The sequence below is a fragment of the Erinaceus europaeus genome, chromosome 9, assembly GCF_950295315.1.
Source record: "Erinaceus europaeus chromosome 9, mEriEur2.1, whole genome shotgun sequence".
NCBI classification, from domain to species: Eukaryota; Metazoa; Chordata; class Mammalia; order Eulipotyphla; family Erinaceidae; genus Erinaceus; species Erinaceus europaeus.
The window spans coordinates 50,186,808-50,200,682 of record NC_080170.1 but is presented as its reverse complement, the minus strand read 5'-3'; the positions used below and the strand labels follow the sequence as shown (position 1 = coordinate 50,200,682).

Below are 13,875 nucleotides of genomic sequence, written 5' to 3'. Positions count from 1 at the left end.
TAGACTGAGAAATAGGACAAGAGGAGGAGAAAAAGAGGCACCTGCAGTCTGCTTCACTGCTAGTAACGCTTCTCCCCTGTAGGTGAGGGTAGGGGGGTCCGAACCTCCGTCTTTATACATATGGTGACTTCCATGATTTACTGGCTATGCCACTACCAGGCCCTCTGAGACCTTTAAGGGGCAGGGGGTCTAAATGCTGTATTAAGCAGGTACAGAGATAAAGTTACAATTGGTTATTCATATCCCTGGAACTTTGTCTAAAGAACCAGAAGACAAAACTACTTTTTCTTAAAGATGTAGTACTGAACTGAATGAAGAATTTATATGATACTGTCTGAATCAATTTATTAGCTCAGGCTGCAAACCTGGAAAAGGACATAAAATAATAATCGCATATTAACTTGTGTTAAATGCTCTCCAATTATGCCAACTTTTCCAAACATTTTTTGAGTAACATAATGTTGTCCCCATTTTACTGGTTAAGGATAAAAAGTCTGCATGATTGTTAAGTACCAGAGCCTAGATTCAAAGCTATGCATATAGCTACTTTATAATCATTCCTACTAATAAAGATAATATCTATAAATATAGAGAAAAGATAATACCTATAAATATAATAAAGATAATATCTAAAAGAAAAGACCACGTTTAGTGCAATCTTTTAAAAAGTATTCTTAAAGGTTTAAACTTTTTCTAAAGCACCAATTCTTGCTAAAGCAGGAAAGAACAGAAAGTCACATATCAGAAATAAGATGAATTAGCTAATTTAAGAAACTGCATACACCCTTCCCTAGTTTTAATTTTAAAGCTACAAATTCTAAAAAATTTCTTCTGGAGGGCCAGGCAGTGGCGCACCTGGTTAAGGGCACACATTACAGTGCACAAGGATCCAGGTTCAAGCCCCACATCCCCACCTGCATGGGGAAAGCTTCATGAGTGGTGAAGCAGGGTGTCTGTCTCTCTCCCCCCCCCTTCTCAATTTCTCTGTCTCTACCCTATTAATAAATAAATAAACATCAAAAAAGGGAAATTTCTTCTGGAAAATGTAAACATTGTTGGAGAGAAAAAAAACTAATGAGGGCATATTAACTTCTCTTCCTTAAGCACTCTCTACAATTTGAAGACAGGTGGATAAATTACCTATCTGTACTGATAGTGTAACCAAGTATCTATTCTGCTTCTTCATTTCTTTAACACCTGCCCCCCCTAAAATGTGTTTGGGACCAAACCTGTGCATGAGCTTTCATGCCCAGACCAGACCATCAACTTTTGCTAAGGTGTTGAAGTACTATGTCTAAAACAAAGAACTCACCCTCTCTTCCCACTCTTTGACGGTGGACCACTTCGCCTTTCATTCCTTGGGCCTGAGAAATTCCTCCCAGATTTCTGTGGACCATTGTTGCCACGGCGATTCTGCCGATCTACACCAGGTCTTTGACTAGAAAAGCTTCTCTTTGCTATTTCCCTCTTTGTGGTCACAACATTCTCTCCAGTCTTTGCAACAGCTTGAGCATTCAAGTCTGCATTTTTTTTTTCATCTCTCTCTCGCCTCTCATTGAAATCACTGCTTTCAGATGCAGTTTCCCATTCTTCATTTGCCTGGTCTGAAGAATTCTGATTAGATAAGTCTGGTGTCTTGTTCCCAGAAATGTCCCCAGCAGTACTGACTGGTTCTGGAACTATACTGCTAAGTGGGCCATTTGTGGGCACTGCTACCTCACCAGTTTTTGAAGCAGCCTCCCTCTCTCTAAGCCTTCTAAATCTAGGAGGTTTATCCTGTCTTGGTGGTCGAGTAGGACGTTGTCTTCGGGGCCGTTCTCTAGCTGGGTCAAATTTTCGCTCAAATTTTGGAGTTCGTTTATCTGCTGGTATAGGAATAAACTGCTCATGTCTTCTTGGTGGCTCGCCATCATCCATCTTAGGAACTTCTGTCTGCCTTGGATTCCACTGATTGTCCCGATAGGGGGGTCTTCGTAGGGTAGGAGGGCGTGTTGGGCGACCCCCAGGATCCCTTCCACCACGTCGGAAGGTACCTCCTCGGCCTCGCCTGGTAGGCTCTCCTTTAGGAAGGAACCCTGGTTTTGATTTGTCATCATCACGTGCAAAAGCTTTTTCTGGAGGTCTATTATCAATTCGGACATGATTATCAGGCTTGAAGGAATATTGAGGCTTGTTCATAGGTTTTTTGTTTTCAGTCCGCTCCTCCTTTTTGGGAAGTTTACCTTTGCTTAAACTGTCTTTGTCACTTGCACTTTCATGAATTTCACTGTCTGTGTCAGTCTCGGAGCCTCTCTGGCGCCTTCTTTTGGGAACGACTTCAAAATCAGAGCTCTCACTTCGTGTTTCACTTTCTTCTCGCTGTCTGAGTGGTCCTGGGGGCAGATGCTCTGTCCGGGGCTTATTTTCTCTATACTGAGGGTAATCTCGAGTGTGTCCTCTACCCCCACGGCCACGCCCTCCATAAGAGCCTCTATAGCTACGACCTCTTGAATAATATTCTCCTCGGCCTCGGCCTCTGTACCCTTGATCTGGAAACCAATCCCTATCTCTAGCTTCTTTCCAATAGGTCCTTGGAGGTAAAGTTGATTCCTTTTTAACTGTTGGTCTTGAATCTGACCGAGGTTTCTCTGTAACAAGGTCTTTGGTGATAATCTTTTCAGGTTGTTTTTCTTCTTTTACTGGTGCTGCTACAACAGTTTGCTGGTTTACAGTTTTAGCTGTAACCTCTACCTCAGCGGTATTTACAGGTTCCAAAGCTTTCTCAGTATCCTGAGGAGGCTTTTGTGGCAATGATGCAGCTTCTGTTGAAGGAAATTTCTCTAGTTCTTGAGGTGGTGTTGGAACTGACGGTGACTGAGCCAGTGCTGTGGGTGGTGGGGGTGGAGGAAGAGGCTCTTTCTTTTCTGCCTTTTCATTCTTTACCACTTTTTCAGTTGTCTTTTCTATTTTTTCTCCTTCCTTCTCCTTCCTCTGCTCTCGTTCCTCCTTCATATCTCGTAGTATAGGTTTTTTAATGGGGCCAGATCTTCTCACAGGCCTATCACTACCTTCTTCTCTTCGGTTAGAGCCTGGTCTTGGGCCCCACCTAGTTTCTGATTTAGATTTATACAGTTTTTCAGGTTTTGGTCCTTCAGAAGAGCGGAGAAAATTATCCTTTTTTGGTTTTTCCTCTGGCCTTTCGACTGGTTCTTTTGAATCAGCGCATCTATTGGTAACTTTGGGAATGCTTGCTAATGGCTCACTTCTTTGCTCCTCTGGTTTTTGAGTGTGACTAGATCCATGGGAAACACTTCTTTTCCGGGCAGGTTGACTTTCCCCAGCTGAAAGCCGCTCCTCTTGAGAAGTAGAGACAGCCTTTTGATCGGGTATATTAAAACAAGTAGACTGACTATTTGTATCACTATGATGAGGTCTAACATCTTCTACAGATCTGCTTAAAAATTTTACTTCTGTTTCACTTGATTCTCTGACAAAGTCTGCTTTTGGATGAGTCTCTGTCTGCCCATGTTCTATAGGGTAAGTAGCAGTAATCTGTTCCTGACCCAGTGCAGCTTCAGGCCTGTGAAAATACAATTTTGAAGGCATGACCACCAAGACAAAATCATTCTCATGTAAGTTTACAACAAAATAATTTCTGATTATGAAATAAAAACTAATCCAAATCATAAACATCTTTACAGACTTGAGTGCAACACATTCATAATAGCAAAGAGAAAGAAAACGATTAAAATGTTCACCAATAAAATTGAATAAGAAAAAGGTGGCTTTTGATACTAGTTGCCCTAGCTATTATAGGAGTAAATTTTATAAACAAGTGGGGGAGAGAGAGAGTGAGAGGGGATTTACCCTGTAGCCAAACACATGAAAGGGTGAAAGGAAAGTAAGAAAACTGGGAAAAAGCAAACAGATGTGACATGTACTCACATACTGCTTATCAATGAAGATTCTTTCTAGGAAATGCATTAGGACATTTTGGGTTTGTGCAAAGGTCAGAGTATAATGACATAAACCTAGATAAGATAGCTTACTACACACCTAGCCTTATGGCATAGCCTAACAGAAATGTTAGAAATGAGGGAATACACTAACACAACAATAATTCTATTATAATTCTGTTACATGCTACAGGAATGATACTAGGCTATGCAACTTCCCTAGGCAGAAGACCTCACCAATGTGTCTTGGAAGCCCAGCTTCCCAGAGCCCCACCCCACTAGGGAAAGGTAGAGACAGGCTGGGAGTATGGATCAACCTGCCAACACGTATGTCTAGCTGAGAAGCAATTACAGAAACCCAACCTCAGACCTTCTGTGCCCCATAGAGAACTTTGGTCCATGCTCCCAGTGATAAAATAGGAAAACTTGCCAATGAAGGGGATAAGATATGGTACTCTGGTGGTGGGTATTGTATATAAGTGGTACCCCTCTTATCCCACAATCTTGTCGATCATTATTAAATCACTAATGATAATATGAAAAGTTGAAAAATAAGAAAACAAAAAGCAGAAGTTGGACTGGGTTTGGAGTATTACACCAAAGCAGAGAAGACTCTCGGGTGGGTGGGAGAGTTCAGGTCCTGGAACATGATGGCAGAGGACCTAGAGGGAGTTGAATTGTATTTTACCGTTGACTGTAAAACATCCTCCCAATAAAGAAATATTTATATGTATGTATATAGAAGTGCAGACTTTTAGCGAGTTGGGTGGTAGCACAGTGGGTTAAGCGCATGTGGTGCAAAGCAAAAGGACCGGCATAAGGATCCCAAGTCAAGCCCCCGGCTCCCCACATACAGGAGTGGCTTCACAGGCGGTGAAAACAGGTCTGCAGGTGCCTCTCTTTTTCTCCCCCCTCTCTATTATCTCTGTCCTATCCAACAATGACAACATCAGTAACAACAATAAAATTTCAAGGGCAACAAAAGGGAATAAATATTTTTAAAAAAGAGCAGACTTTTAAATAAGATGCACACATACATCGATTTCCTGAAATAGAAAGTGCTATTTGCTAGGGAGTGGAGGTTAAAATAGGTTAACTGATTTTAAGAGGAATAAACACTCAGGCAAGCTGAAAGTGTTGTAGAGCTCTAATGTAAATGCTGTATTTATAACTTACAATATAGTACTATATAGATTTAAAAAATAATGGTGTCAGATGGTGGTGCACCTGGTTAAGTGCACATACTACAGTGCACAAGTGTGGTGACCCCAGCAGGAATCTGGGACTATTAGCATACAGGTGACCTCACCCTAAGGAGGTGCTTCAGAGAAGGGAATATATAAAAGCAAGGGACTTTGAGTACGTGAGCTTTCTTTGGCTGCTGCTGCTTCTTCTCCTGGTCAGGTGCGCCATGGCTACTTCTCCTGGGAACTGAACATGTGTGGCTCTGCTAGCTGGTAAATTTTTAGACCCCTCTACAGCCACGAGCAACCTTTACTAGAGCTTATCAATTGTTTACCTTATGGGACTAAATTTTGATAACTACGCTTAGACTTTATGGACCTAGCGTACTCTTAATTCTTGATGATAAGTGCTTATTTTGCCTTTTACCTGTTTCACCCTAATAAACTGTACTATTTGAACCAGTACCCAGCTCCCCGCTGTGAATCCTTTTATGCACCTCCGCAGCAGCCCCAACCACCAAACCTCTATTTTAAGTTAATTTACAACACACAAGGACCCAAGTTCAAGTCCTAGTACCTTACCTGCAAGAGGAAGGCCTCACAAGTATTGAAGTAAAGTTGCAAGTGTCTGTTTTTTTCCCCTATCGATCCCTACAGCTCTCAATTTCGCTGTCTCTACTATGCTGGTGTGATTTTTGTTTTCTAAATTCATCAAGACAAACAATTTTCATTTATAACGAGAATACACTAGAGCAAATCCTTTGGTATGAATTAAAATTCTAAGTCAGGGCTGATAAACAGCTCATGTATATATCTATGCCTGCTTGCCATGTCTACCACTCAGGTCTAAGCCTGGCTCCACAGCAATGGAGGCAGCTTCAGTGTTGTGCTGTCTCCCCTATCGAGACAAACTACTCTTACTCTTCTCCTCCCTGCCCAAGTATTAACTTAGAGGTGTAAAGCCAGTGACAACAGGAATAAATTATGTCATACAATATACTCCTTAAAAAGGAAGCCTAACTTTACAGTAATTCTTTGCTATAGCCAACTGCCTTTGTTGGTTCTTTGTTTCTTAAGTATTTTCTAAATATATCGATAATTTAGTGCCTACTATTTCTCATAAGTACAAGAATTGTCATCTATACTTTTAGCTAGACTGCCAGGAAAGACTTATCAACTTTATCATCTAACACTACATTTAATTCAGTATACAGAACTAGGATACCTAATGCCATACAAAAACATTAGAAAGGAAATAGGGCCCAAAGTAAAATATAATAAATTGGAGGAAATCAGATTTGTGGTTAAGTCTTAAATCAGAATGATCTTTAGGAACACCACATAGTTCTTTTTATACCCCAAAATTGGTTAGCCTACGAGTAATTACCTGACATCCTCAGATTCTTCAGCTGCTTTTGGAGTAGAGGCCTGCTGAGGTTCATTATGAGGATAGGGGTCTGACCCCCACATCAAACGTGGCTCAGAGACAGAAATGGTATGCTCTCTTGTAGACCGAGCTATATGCTCAAAGGACTCAGAACTATTTGCTGACCCTTCCATCTGGTCTCTTCTCATTAACGGTTTTGGAGGAATCATTCCTAGAAACATGAAAATAAAAGTAAAGGATAGCACAATTATTATAAATGCAGAATCTGGAATTAAAACTTAGTCTAAAAAAATACTTTTTGCCAAGTAAAACTGATTAAACAATAAACAGGTGAAAACTAATTTTTTTCTTTTGTGAATACAATTTAACCACTGTTATAAAAATATTTAAGAACTGATGAAGCAAAAACACATGGGCAGTCTAATGTAAAGAAAATATAAATCAGGGGCCAAGTGGTAGCAAAGCTGGTAGAACGCACATCTTACAGTGTGCAAGGAACTAGGTTTCAGTCCCAACTCCCCACCCGCAGGGAGAAAGTTTCACAAGTGGTGAAGCAGTGCTACCAGCTTTTTCTTTCCCATCTCTCTCAATTTCTGTCTCTATTCAATAAGTAAATACATTAAAAAACAAACCAGATAATACAATTATACCAATGATGACTTATTTTTTAGAAAAAACATTTCCTAAAGATAAGTACATTAATTCAGCTTAACTGATAATTATGCTATAAATTACAGTTTTTAAGATCAAGGTGTGAATCACACATTTTTCACCACCCCCAAAGTTTGTCTCTGTACTACTTTGGCACTATGTTATCTGCATTTATTTTGACAGATTCTATGGACTGTGAATTTATTTGTGTTAGCAAACCTATGAGGGACAAGGAAAATTAAGACGGTGAAATACATAATAAAAGGACCAAAGTCAAATGCCAAGACAAGCAACCTGGGTGGAAGTGTTGGGCATGAGTCCATGAGTTTAATCCTTACAATCACGCGGGGCAGAGTGATGCTCTAGTTCTCCTACTACCCATATAAACACATATTAAACGGTATTTAACCATTCTGTACTGCAACAAAGGCAAATATAATTTTATAAATAAATTTTCCTGTTTAAGTCCTTATTGTAATTCTTTCAAAGAAATAAAGAAAATATTGTAATCCAGCATAACTATGAGCAATGAAGTGTCAAGTTCAACTAACCAGGATGAATGGGGGAAATATCCATAGCAGGCCTGCCGGACATCATTCGAGGATCCATGTATGACTGCATCATAAGCCACCTTGGATCAAAACCCATAGAAGCCAGATGCTGTGGGTGAGGCTGCATGGGTTGGTACAGAGGTCTGTGTGGTGGGGGAGGGACAGCACCACTAGAGGGTTGAGAAGACACAGTCTGTGGAATTACACCTTGCTGCTGCTGCTGCTGCCACTGCTGCTGTTTCATCTGTTCCTGAAAATGCAGAATAACGAGCTTAAGACTGAGTTCCATGTAAGAAATTGATGTAACCAATCATATCAGAAAGTATGGGTGTTTTTTTTTTTGAACTTGCCAAGGAAAATAATTCAAATAATGTAACAGTGAGAGGCAGGGCAACGAAACATAAGAACATGGCTTAACTTATGACATGTTGCAGTTTACCTGATTTAAATAAATAATACATTTATTTAGGAAATAATGACTGAGAAGGAAGAAAATGGTAAAGATATTGTCATTTATCGTAAAGCAGAAAATACAAATTTTATTTAAAATGAAAAAAACTATAGGGAAAATTCAAGTGTTTTTTTTTAATGTATTCCAGGATTTAGATTTAATCATTATTTTTCAAAACTGTTACCTGTTGCCGCTGGAATCGTGGTGGCAAAGATTTTTGAAATTGTTTAAAATAACCAGATAACACAGCAGGTCGAGGTTGAGACCCTGACTCTATTTCTGTTTCATGTACCACTTGTGTACTCTCTTTTTCACTGCAATCATTGTCTTGTCGAGTAAAAATCAGGTCATCTTCTGTCCAAAGGAAAAAGTAAAGTATAATATTTATTCATGACATCAATCTAAAGATAAGTTTTGTACTAAAGTGAAGATTGCCATATTTAAAATAGTAGCCTTTTTCCATTTGCTTCAATATATTATTAATACCATCAATACTACTGTAATACACTGGTAGTATAAAAACACAAAATCCTTATAAAATTTAAATGAGCTAAAAGCTGGATTAATTTTATCAAGAATTATCTATAAAGAAAACCAACAGGGAGTTGGGCGGTAGCACAGCGGGTTAAGCGCAGGTGGCACAAAGCACAAGGACTGGCGTAAGGATCCCGGTTCGAGACCCTGGCTCCCCACCCGCAGGGGAGTCGCTTCACAGGCGGTGAAGCAGGTCTGCAGGTGTCTTATCTCTCTCCCCCTTCTCTCTCCATTTCTCTCTGTCCTGGCCAACAACGACGATATCAATAACAACAATAATAAAACATGGGCAACAAAAAGGGAATATTAAAAAAAAAATGAAAGAAAAAAAAAAAACCAACAAATCGAAGTCTGATAAATGATCATAAGCTACCTTTCAAACATATAAAATATTTTAACTTTTCTCTCTGTCCTATCCAACAACGACAACAAAAGGGAAAAAATGGCCTCCAGGAGCAGAGGATTCGTGGTGCAGGCACTGAGCCCCAGCAATAAGCCTGGAGACAAAAATAAATTAACATCTTAAAAAAAAAAAAGAACATAAATACACCAGAGATACTTTTACTTATAGCACTATATATATAAAAAGCACACAAGGGCCAGGAAATGGTCCACCTGGTAGAGTATACTCTATCACGTGCAAGGACCTGGATTTTTGAAACCCTGGTCACCACAAGAGAGCACCTGAATGGAGAAGTTTCGTAAGGATGGACCAACGCATCAGTGTCTCTCCTTTATCAGTTTCTCTTAAAAAAAAAAAAAGAGGTATTCTGGCCTTCCTGTGTTAATAAAATGAACCTAAAACCTTTTAATAAGATATCATACCTTTATTACAGGTGTTTTCATTTTCTTTTTTTTCTGCCATAGGCTCTAAATTAGGTTCTCTGTGTTCAAGTTTGTCCTCCAGTTTCTCCCTCTCTGTTTCTTCCTCTAATTCACATTCCTTTTCCTGCTCTTTCACCTTTAGGAGCTCTTTTTCCTTTTCCTGCTGCCGTTCAAGTTCTTTCTCTTTTTCTTGCTTTCTTTCCTTTTCCAATTCTCGTTGTTTTTCCTGTTCCCTCTCCAATTCTTTCTCCTTTTCCTGTTGTCTTTCTCTTTCTTTTTCTCTCTCCTTTTCTCTTACCCGTTCTTGTTCCTTTTCAAGTTCTTTCTCACGCTCTCGTTCTTTTTCTCGTTCTTTTTCTCTAATTTCTTCAGGAGTTGGTTGCTTGTCCACAATGCCAAGTTTTTCATTCAGCTTTTTCAATTTCTCTGCACAAGCTGCCTTCCTTTGTTCTTCCATCCTTCGCTCTTCCTCTTCCCGGCGCTTCCGAGCACGTTCAACTGCAGCAGAAAGCTCTGATTGTTGTCGCCTTCTTTGTTTCCAGATTTCATCTTCATCAGGTATTTGCTGCTTAGGGGGAAAAGGGCCTGACCTCCCAGGTACTGCCTGTCGATCAGGAGGAGGAGGATGCTGAAACATTAAGACCAATTATCAGATGATTCTTTTTTCGAAGCAACCATGAATCTTTTACACACAGAGAAGACAAACTTCCCCATGTGCTGGACATTTTCCCAATAAAACTTAGGTGTCAAGTGCAAGCAAGAGAATATGCAAGAAATATTTACTCCTTGTAATTTCTCCATAATACAACCAGAAAAATAATATGTATTGAGCACGTACCAATTTATAGTACCAGACACTGTTGCTCATTTAGTATTTGTTGAGTAAAATGGATTCCAAACTCTAAATTTAGAAACAAAATTTAGAGTCAGAGCAAAGATTGTACATCTGTACATGAGCTCTGAGAAAACTGAGGTACGACTTCAGGAAGAAAACAGTAATGGAAGCAAGGAAATTAACTGGAGACATTAATACTCTTGACAATTACAAAGGAAAAATTCCTGGCTGGGAAGACAGCACAGCGGTTCTGCAAAGGGCTTTCATGCCTGAGGCTCTGATGCCCCAGGTTCAATCCCAGCACCACCATAAACCAAAGCTTTAATTCTTTGTGCCACATGTTATCACTCTTACTAAAAATGAATAAAAATATTAAAAAAAGGAAAATTCCTAGAATGAGAGAAAATGTAGATAATAAATGTTCGCAAAAACAATTTGCCGGGGCCAGGCAGTGGCACACCTGGTTAAGCACACATACTACAGTGCGCAAGGATCTGAGTTCAAGCCCCTGATCCCCACCTGCAGGGAAAGCTTCACGAATGGGGAAACAGGTCAGCAGGTGTCTCTCTCCTGCATCATTTCCCCTCCCCTCACAATTTCTCTCGGTCTCTATTCAAAATAAATAAATAAATAAATACCCACCAAAACAAACAAACAGAAAAACCCACAATTTGCCACAATGGAGAACAGAGAAATAAGGTGGAAACTGTAGCAAGGGGTTAGCTTTTGATGTGACAATTGTCTTACAGATCATTTTTAGTCCAGTAGTGTGATTAAAAAACAAAACAAAGGATAGCTTTTTAGTTAAGATTTACCTGCTGTGCAAGTAATTTTGGAGGTGGTGGTAGGTGAGAAGCCGGTCCACGGTCCTATTATATATAAATATATAGATATTTAAAAAATTGATAAACAATCAGATTTTCCTGGATGTATGAGATTTTGCAAAAACAAAATTGTAGTAAGCGAGCTATCTTAGTCATTGCCAGATATTGCATTCCGTAAGATCTCTGTCATTTCACTGCTGTTACAGAGTTTCAAACAATCTTTTCAAACAGAATTTTCTACATATACACATATTCTGACATTCCAGCCCAGGTAGATACATTGTAAAAATACACTTTTACTTGTAGTATTTTACATATGCAAGTCCTATGTTTTTGTGTATTTTTTTAATGGCAAACTGAAAGAAATCTACCTAATAAAACACTAAATACATGTGTTAGATATATTACATAAAACATTTGTTGGTAAATAATACAAACACTCCATCAAGTCAGGGTTTACAATATTACTCTGCAGTTTCATGAGTAAGAATTATCTCCCTGACAATAGTAAAAATTATTTGGTGAGTTCTTTCCAAGATATACAGATTTATTCTTTAATGGTAATACCAATGTCTTAAGATGTTTTCATGTTGTAGACTTGTTCTATTCACTTTATCTCTTGGCTAAGTTTCAAGTCTTTTTCCATGCACTTTTCTAAGGACTCACCACATCCCTATCACATTGTATTATTTTATTTTAACCAGAGCAAGACCCAGCTGTGACTTATGGTGATAGCGGGGACAGAACTTGGATGCAACAGTCTCAGTCATGGAAGTCTTTTCACATAACCATTATATAATCAAAGTGTATTTAAATGCTTAATTCATTTTTTTTTTTTTAAACCTTCTACAGAAACAGAGAAACTGAGAGGGAAGGGGGACACAGGGAGAAAAACACCTGTATTCCTGGTCTACCACCATAGAGCTCCCACCTGCAATTGGAGGCTGAGGTTTGAACCTGAGTCCTAGAGATGATACCAGGTGCACTCTACCAGATGCGCCATTGCCCTCACATTGTACTTTGATGATACTTGATGTTCCCTCTCATGTCAGAGGCTAATAGTTACTATCCTCTAAGCTTCTTAAGGGACCAGGATATTCCACCTGCTTTATATGAATTCAGTGAATAAGTGCTGAGTCCGTAATATGCTGAGAATCTCAAACGTAACCATGATGATCCCATGATTTCTAAGTAATATAAGTGTATCTGCTAATCAGATATTTACCTTCATTAACAATGTTCTTCAACGTGTCTCAGACTTGTTAGATTCTCTTTATTTCCTTGTGTGATTAATCTACTCAGCAATTTCTTTTTTTTGGCCACTAGAGTTATTACTGAGGCTTAGTACTGGCACTACAAAACCTACTACTCCAAAACAACCGTTTTTTCCTTTTTTAAATTTAACTTGATAGTACACCTGCAGACTTGCTTCACCATCAGTAATGGGTGTGCTCAATTGGGTGTGCTACCAAGTACATTTTGAGAAATTTTAGTTTGGTAAAACAATTCATTCTTTGCTACAAGCACCACACAGCTATGATATAAAAAAAAAAAAAAAAAAACTGAATTTTCAGTTTCTATTTGGTAATATTAACCACTGTTAAGTCTCAATATATACCTAATGAGATACATAGTTCCCCTTTAAAGATTCTTCTAATTCTTTTTTTTTTTTAATGATCTCCCTGCCTCCCCTCTAGCCCTTTAGTTCTCCAGTTACCAAGTGAGTGATCCTTTAATGAATGCTAAAACTTGAGAGGACCACCTGCAAAAATATGATGTGGCAAACCAAAGACCATGCCCACAGTGACCCAGGCAGTTGTGCAGAGCTCAGGCTGAGCAGTTAGCCATGATCAGCACATTCAATTGCCTACACAGTGGTTTTTCCATTAAACATAAGGATGTGCAGTGTCTGTACTTATGTAAAGAAATGGCCTAATGTGACCTCTGAAGGTCTGTGTGATCTGGCCAGAATCTTCTATTTCTTTAAGACTGTCTCATTCATAGTGTTTGCAATGACAATAATCTGAGTCCAACCAACCTGATTAAAGGGAGATCCTTTCCCATAGGGACCTTTTGCTACTGAAGGCTGGGCAGGTGCCGGAGGCGATGATTTAGTGTTGCAAGCCTCATCTGGCTCCTTTCGGTTTTCAGTGTTTTCAGAGGCTTTTGAAACTTGATCCTCACTAAAGCACCCAAGGGAAATACAAGTTAAAATGAGTGGATTTTACCATAATTAAACAGAATTTCTCTATGTCAAAAGAAAAAAAAATTCTTATAGTTTCAATGAGAACAAATGCATCCAGAAATGAGATAAGACTTGTGATCCAATAGTGCTATTTTGTTTACTCAGTAAACGCACATCCTTGTGTTGGGCACTGAACTTTTCCAGGTTACCAACACACATATAAAGTACAAAAGGGTAACCGTCAAGTATTAACATGAACAAATGATACATACACAAACCAGCAATTTTCTATTATCCCCACCCAAGAAGTTTCAGTAGAGTGTAACTGAACAACAATGAGAATATAGCTACATTAATGGAAAAGATGAAACTACCACCAGGCTATTTTTATTATTATAGCTTTTTTTCCCATATGAGAAACATAGACACAGGGATAGACCAGAGCAGTGTTTTGTCCTGGCACATGGTGGTGCTGGAAATTGAACCTGGAATCTCTGAAGTATAAGATATGCA

At 39.0% G+C, this 13,875-nt stretch overlaps 1 protein-coding gene across 10 annotated transcripts in view; it reads right to left on the bottom strand.

Moving 5' to 3' along the window:
* PRRC2C (proline rich coiled-coil 2C) overlaps positions 1-13,875 on the bottom strand; it is an 86,477-nt gene that overhangs the window by 33,079 nt on the left and 39,523 nt on the right. For all 10 annotated transcript variants that reach the window (XM_016189151.2, XM_016189153.2, XM_016189152.2 and 7 more), the window contains exons 10-16: positions 13,216-13,360; positions 11,169-11,222; positions 9,519-10,146; positions 8,344-8,513; positions 7,709-7,958; positions 6,507-6,717; positions 1,313-3,559 (exon numbers count right to left, since the gene is read on the bottom strand). In XM_016189151.2, coding sequence (XP_016044637.2) covers positions 1,313-3,559; positions 6,507-6,717; positions 7,709-7,958; positions 8,344-8,513; positions 9,519-10,146; positions 11,169-11,222; positions 13,216-13,360 — 3,705 coding nt within the window. The remainder of the gene's footprint in view (positions 1-1,312; positions 3,560-6,506; positions 6,718-7,708; positions 7,959-8,343; positions 8,514-9,518; positions 10,147-11,168; positions 11,223-13,215; positions 13,361-13,875) is intronic.